General features: G+C 33.8%; 1 protein-coding gene across 1 annotated transcript; it reads right to left on the bottom strand.

The window, feature by feature from the left end:
- Positions 1 to 785: 785 nt before the first annotated feature.
- LOC109155391 (26S protease regulatory subunit 6A homolog) lies at positions 786 to 5,528 on the bottom strand. The gene is made up of 10 exons (XM_019303088.1): positions 5,273 to 5,528; positions 5,075 to 5,191; positions 4,077 to 4,184; positions 3,801 to 3,992; positions 3,453 to 3,644; positions 2,343 to 2,461; positions 2,160 to 2,247; positions 1,950 to 2,069; positions 1,674 to 1,814; positions 786 to 1,190 (listed from the first exon to the last, which is right to left on the bottom strand). The coding sequence occupies exons 1-10, from the start codon at positions 5,387 to 5,389 to the stop codon at positions 1,113 to 1,115; spliced, it is 1,272 nt and encodes a 423-aa protein (XP_019158633.1). The 5' UTR covers positions 5,390 to 5,528; the 3' UTR covers positions 786 to 1,112.
- Between the last annotated feature and the right edge of the window lie 1,851 nt (positions 5,529 to 7,379).

Here is a 7,379-nt window from a genome sequence, read left to right as displayed (position 1 = left end):
TATATATATATATATATATATATATATATATATATATATATATATATATATATATATAGTATTCATTAAGGATAAATTAGGAAATCTTAAGGAAAAATTAAAATCTGATCAATCTGAGGCATTATTTGATTAAAAAAATTGACCGCCATTTGATTAAAAAAATTGACCGCCATTTTTCTACCTATTATAGGTCTAACTCTCTTGGACTCTTAGTAGTATAGTATAGTATATAGTAGATAGATATATAATACGGAGTACTAATTAGGAATACGATATTTGTTACTTAAAAGTGTAATACTTTTGAGAAAAAATACAATACTTTTACATTTTGATGTAAAACTGTTACATTTTTTTCTTATAAGTAATGTTAGCAAGTGTTTGTTACTTATAAGAGAAAACATATGAATAAAAATGTAATACTTTTAAATTAAAATTTAAAAATTAAAACTTATGTATTACATTTTCTCATATAAGTAATAAAGTAATAAACACTTTATTCATGATATTAGTATCCGTGTGACAGTCTTACACAAATTTTTACCCTATCACTATAATAATTAATAAACTAAAATTGAACTTTCCTCAAATTCTTATTAAAAAAGTCATATCGTCATAAGTTTATATTACTCCGTATTACATTATTTGTTGATAGATATAGGCATATAGCATGGTTGACTTAGCAATTTCTTTAACATGAGACTATTCACATATTTTAATTTTGAGCACGTTGGGTTATAGGAGTTATAATTATCATAAGATCTTAATGCACCATATTTGACCATACATACATAAACTTGTTCACTGAGATTATCAGATATTAAAGAAATTTAATACCACAAATGATAACAAAATGTACACTTCACTTCACTGCACCTCACTTTTAGGAATATTCTCAAGTTAATTGGCAGAGAGAACTATAAGATAAAATACAAACAGAAATATATAGTCAATGAATTCCTGCAATTCCCTTCCCTTCCGAGTTTCCAGTTCTTTCTCCACTGGCATAGAGAAAAGAAGATCAGGATTTGAAGTCTAAACGCCATGGGGCGTTGGGTTCTTCATCTGAAAGTAGAAGCCGACTACCGAGCCTGTCACCAACTCTTCAAGCGGTTTTAAGCATAGTAATTCAAGCTTGCTTTCTTTTTAGCCTGTACTTGAATGATACCTTCGTTGAAGTCTTCATGGATAACCTGGCAGATATTGAGCAAAATTAAGACAAGTTCTTGCTATTCAGCTATTTGTTTAACTAAGACAACATGCCACATACTGCACATTTGTGCCTACTTTGATTAATTCCGTTCTCGAATTAATATTTTAATAATTCCAACCCAAGAAAAATGCACCATTGACAAATGAAATGTCAAATTAGAAACGTGAGTGTGTCAAAATCTCATGAAGTTTAGGGCACTTGGCAGATTGGTATGCCTAACTTCTAGGAAAGGAAACAGGCCATTAAATTCTCACATATACTTGAACTAATAACAAAAAAGATCAGTAATCTTGCTCTTACAACGGGGGTGGGCTAAAAAGCCCGCCAAAATACGGGCCATAAAATTCAAAGCCCGCCCTACCTTTTTGGCAGGGCAGGATGGGCTAAGCCCATTTTGACGGCTCTACTTACAATGCAATTCTGCATAGAATAGGGGGAAAGGTAGTAAGGATTAAGGAAATACCTCAGTAGCATCACGGCGTAGTGCCAACATCCCTGCTTCAACACAAACAGCTTTTAATTGTGCCCCATTAAAATCATCTGTTGAACGAGCCAGCTCTTCAAAGTTGACATCTGGGTTGACATTCATCTTTCTGGAGTGGATCTGAAATTTTGTGCATTTTAGTATCCAATACACAACAGGACAAGACAGAAGAGAACTTTTCCCTTTTGCGTTGGAAGGAGAAAAAGGTTGGAGCAGGGGAGGAAAGTAAGAGAAAACATTGGATCAAGGCCCTACCTGCAAGATCCTAGCCCTGGCTTCTTCAGTAGGATGAGGAAACTCAATCTTACGATCCAGACGACCAGACCTCATCAAAGCAGGATCTAAAATATCAGCTCGATTTGTTGCTGCAATGACCTGGATGGCAAGAAGCAGCAGACCAATATGATGCAGCCAAATGGAAGATAAGAAATAGTAGCATGTCCAGCTATGGATAAGGGAAGATACCTTTATTCTATCATCACTGCTAAAGCCATCAAGCTGATTAAGTAACTCCAACATAGTTCGCTGGACCTCTCGATCCCCACTAACTTCACTGCATGAGAAGAGAATAAACACAACATTAGTGAAGCTATAGCAGCACCAGATCAACATATAAAAGACATGACAAAAAAGATCAGACGTATATACCTATCAAAACGCTTTGTACCAATAGCATCAATTTCATCAATGAAAATAATGCAAGGCGATTTTTCCTTGGCAAGCAGAAAAGCATCACGAACAAGTTTTGCTCCATCTCCAATGAACATCTATATTTATAACAGAGTAAGTTGCATTGACTAGTGTAACAATGTAAATCCACAACCAATCTAACTAGTCCAAATTGTCAGAGCTTCAAACATGCCAAATTTCATACTGATACCAAGGTTGCATATATTAGAAGTTTGTTCTTGGCATGTCAAGGCACCAAAAAACCAAAAAAAAAAAAAAAATAAAATAAAAAAGTACATACAACAAGCAGGAAAAATTTAGAGATGACCCACCTAAATGTTGAAATTAAAACAAACTGCTTAATCAGTCCGCCAATTAGCAATATTTGATTGTGAAAATATAATTTAAACAGTCAGCGTTATCAAAAGGCAAAAATGTCCCATGAAAGCAGTTCCATGTCAAGTATAATTAGGTGTGGATTGGTTAGTTATTCAACCAGCTCAAGTTCAACACAAGCCTATACTTGTGTTCAAGATCAATTAGTTTACAAACTGGCTCAGGTTCAACCTATTACGCCTAGGTGTTTGTTTGTAATTGCTAGGCTTGTTTACGTTATTTATACAAATAAAAGCAGTGAGGGAATATAGTACTATTAAATTATAAACTCATGCATGTAGCATTTTAATTAATAATCAAAATATGCATGTACAGCTACAGATGTAGGTCTTAATAAAGAAAAATAATTAAATACTAAAGACTACTACTTCATTTTCTCTGGGTGCATGTCCTTCAATAGGCTTTGGTGTTAACAGCTCTATTTGCAGAAAATTAGGATCAAAATTATATTCAGAATACATCATCAATAAATTAGAAAAAAACAATCAAAATGTTCCCAAATGACACAATCCTGATCAGAAGTAGACAAAGTTACTTCAAACATGAAAATTATTATGGCAAAAATGGAAAAATATCAAAAAATACTTGTAATCAAGATTTATGCCTTTCAACCATCGGATAAAAATAGAAAAAGGAGAAGAGAGAGAGAGAGAGAGAGAGAAACAAAAACATACTAGGAAAATCTTAAAATACCTGCACAAGTTGGGGTCCTGCTAGCTTAAGAAAAGTAGCATTTGTCTGTGCAGCACAGGCACGAGCCATAAGAGTCTTCCCTGTCCCAGGAGGCCCATACAGAAGAACTCCTTTAGGAGGGCGAACTCCTAATTTTTGAAACCTCTCTTTATGTGTCATTGGCAAAACAATTGCTTCAACAAGTTCTTGGATCTGTAACAGTTACAGGCAGAATTACTTTTGGGGGTTTAACATATTAAATGCCAGCAAACAAAGTATAAAGAAAAACAAAGGCAATGCCAAGTAATAAAATCTTCAGTTCCAAGAAGAATTACTTTTGGGGGTTTAACCTATTAGATACCAGCATACCTGTTTCTCTAGGCCTCCAATATCATTATAATCTTCAGTAGGCTTCTCATCAACTTCCATAGCCTTAACCCGGGAATCAAACTCCGATGGCAAAGTGTCCAAGATCAAATAACTGTCTTTATTCACTCCAACCAAATCACCAGGCTTTAACTTATCAGGATCAACAAGACCAACCACAGGCAAGAAGATTGTCTACAAATGGCAATACATACATAAATAACTAAAGATGTATGACTCTTGTGTACAAAGATATGTAAAGAGACTATGCAACCTTACCTGACGAGTGGATGTTTTCAACACAACACATTTACCCTTTCTTTGTGAATCAAGATCAATATTTGCCCCATCTTCCTCGGCATCTTCCTCAGGGTTCATTTCTAAAATCTGGAAAAGACAAGAATCAATGAACATAAAATATAGCAACAAAATAAAAGTTTTTTAAATTGTTTTCTTAATTAGAAAATCATGTGACCATAGTAATGCATATTTTATGGTGGGGAGCTTGGTATTTGAACCTACATACCAACCAATCCCATATTGACAAAAGCCACTCCTTAAAAGGTAGGCAATAAGTATCAAGGTGATCTCTTCAAGAAACAACTACTAGAAATATAACATCTTATATGCCTATCATTGTTGGGAATGCTCACAAGTCACAAAAATCAATCAAAATAAATAAGATACACTCAATGAATTAAAACCCAGCCTTTATGCCTAAATTCAAGACTGCAATCCCTATTTCATATTAATTCCCCAAACCCGTAACACTGTAAGGACATGATAATAAAGCCCCTATTCCACCACAATCCCAAAAAAAAAAAAAAAAAAACAATAATATAAATTGAAGTTCTGAGGACGACATATCTTCTAACTCACAGAGTATGGACTCTGCAACTCTTCAAGTCAAAAACACTAAAAAATTATAAAATAGAAACATGAATTTACTATTCAAGCATCTCCAAAATTCATATCTAAACATACTACAGGTTTAAAAAATAAAAAATAAAAATTACAAAGATCCTCAGTTTACATTCACCCAGTTCCCAGCTGCAAACTCTTGACATTGCATCTCAAAATCAAAGTAATAAAATGCCAATACTCTAATATGGGAATCAAGAACATCAACTGGTCTAAAGGCCCGGCCTTTCTGAAGCTTGTTTTACAAAACCTAAAAGTTAGCAGCTACGAAAGCCCTAATTTAATTTATTATTTTCTGTAATACAAGTTCTAATTCTTAACAAGTAAAAAGAGCAAACAAAGAATTAAATCTTCACCTCCACGATGTTGCCGACTAAGTAAGGAAGCTGTTTGTTGAGCTTAATCTTCTCTTGGTTCTCCTTTATCTTCTCCTTCAATGAATCCAAATCTAGATTCGTCCTCTGGAGCTCTTCCTGAAATTCGCAATTACCAAACAGTTAATTTTGAGTTTCGTTAAGAAGGAACAAAAAAGTTCAACTGATTCGTATCCGAACCTTTAAGATTCGGATCTCGTTGTCAAGCAGACGCGATGCCCTGACGATGTCCTCTGTCGACATCGAACCCAGCTGATCGTCCTCGAAATTGCTGTCCTCAACCATTGCCGTTGCCATATCTCTACTCGCTGTTTACGTCAGGTTTTCACAGAGAGAGAAAGAGAGGAGAGAAACGAATAGTTATAGGGAAGACGAGAAATTCGAGTTTAGCGGTCTTGCTCTCCAAGCTAACGTAATGGGCCTGATTTTGGCGTTCTTTTCAGTACCAATTTTAGGCAATCATGATTTATCTAGAGCATCCAGCATAAGAGTTTTTTGCACTTTTGGTCACACGACTATAGTGGCACTAGCAGAATTGATCCACGACTTTTGAACCTTGCAATTTTAGTCCATAACTATTGATTTTTTTGCAAAAATGGTCCTTCCGGCCACTTTTCCGTCAAAATTCCACCGGGAAAAAAAATTCTCCATTTTTAACCGGGCTAAAATTGACATTTTACTTATCTCAACAAAAACAAATATAAGCGATTGCATTTGAGAATCTCCGCCGCTTCTCTCGCCGAAAAAAAAAAAAAAAAAAAAAAAAAAAAAAAAAAAAAAAAAAAAAAGCTTTTTCGATGTCTTCGAATGATCGGCAGGCGTGCTGGCTCCGCCTCCAATGCTGCTGCCGGATAACCCAACTAGCCCTGGGAACGCCACGGCCGCTCCGTCGCTTACTGACAGCCCTGCCTGATCCAGGAACTCCGCCGCCTGGGGCAGTAATATGTAGCCCAGTAATATTGTATGTAGTCAAATGCCAATTTTTTCTTTTATTTTTTGAGATAAGTCAAATGTCAATTTTAGCCCTGTTAAAAATGGAGAATTTTTTTTTTCGTGGAATTTTGACGGAAAAGTGGCCAGAAGGACTATTTTTGCAAAAAAATCAATAGTCGTGGACTAAAATTGCAAGGTTCAAAAGTCGTGGATCAATTCTGCTAGTGTCACTATAGTCGTGGGACCAAAAGTGCAAAAAACTCTCCAGCATAATATGGAGTTAACTATTTTTCTTAGAGTTAATTCTAACAATGGTCCTCCGACTATATTAATTTTCTAAAATTAATTCTCGATTTTTAATTTGGACACTTAACATCCCTTGACTTTCAATTTTTTTCCAATTGAGGTCCTTTCGTTAGATTACGATAAATTGGACTTTAAATAAATGGGTAAAGTAGTTATTTCATCTGTCTAATGTATAATTCTTCGTATTTCTCCCTTGTATGCGCAACTTCGGACATTAGATTCACTTAATTGTTTAATCCCTAATCCACTCGAAGAACAAAATTCCATTAAGGATTAAGCAATTAAGTGAATCTGATGCCCGAAGTCGCGTATACAAGGAAGAAATACGAAAAATTATACATTAGGCAAATGAAATGACTACTTTACTCTTTCTTTTAAAGTCCATTTTACCGTAATCTAATGAAAGGACCTCAATTGGAAAGAAATTGAAAGTCAAGGGATGTAAAGTGTCCAAATTAAAAGTCGGGGACTAATTTTGAAAAATCAATATAGTCAGAGGACCATTGCTAGAATTAACTCATTTTTTTTACATGCATTACGGGATTAGGATAATGTCCAATGTTCTTTTCTTTTTTTTAAAAATAAGTACTTTAATGTATATCAAGGTAAGATTATATTAAAATTGTTCATGCATAGATAATTGATGTTAAATTTGCGTATTTAAATAAGCAATTCTAAGTTTACAAATGCAAGATAATATAGTCCAGAGTTAATTATAATTGTCAATAAAATAAATATTAAATATATACTAATATTGAAGAGCTAACTACTGATTGTCAAGTACAAGGACATTACGAGATAGTTTCCCACTTTAATTTATTGTGTGATTTGAATACTCTTTTTGTCAATAAACTCCCCAAGTAGTTAATATGATTGGCTTAATTTTATTTTATTTTTTTTTAACAATTATTATTATTATTATTATTATATATATATATATATATATATATATATATATATATATATATATATATATATATATATATATATATATGTAGTAGATAGAAGTAGATAGTAGATGTTAGATGAAATAATTTGGATAGGGTTA

Source organism: Ipomoea nil, unplaced genomic scaffold, assembly GCF_001879475.1.
Source record: "Ipomoea nil cultivar Tokyo-kokei standard unplaced genomic scaffold, Asagao_1.1 scaffold2701, whole genome shotgun sequence".
Taxonomy (NCBI): domain Eukaryota; kingdom Viridiplantae; phylum Streptophyta; class Magnoliopsida; order Solanales; family Convolvulaceae; genus Ipomoea; species Ipomoea nil.
This window is presented reverse-complemented; position numbering and strand designations above follow the sequence as displayed.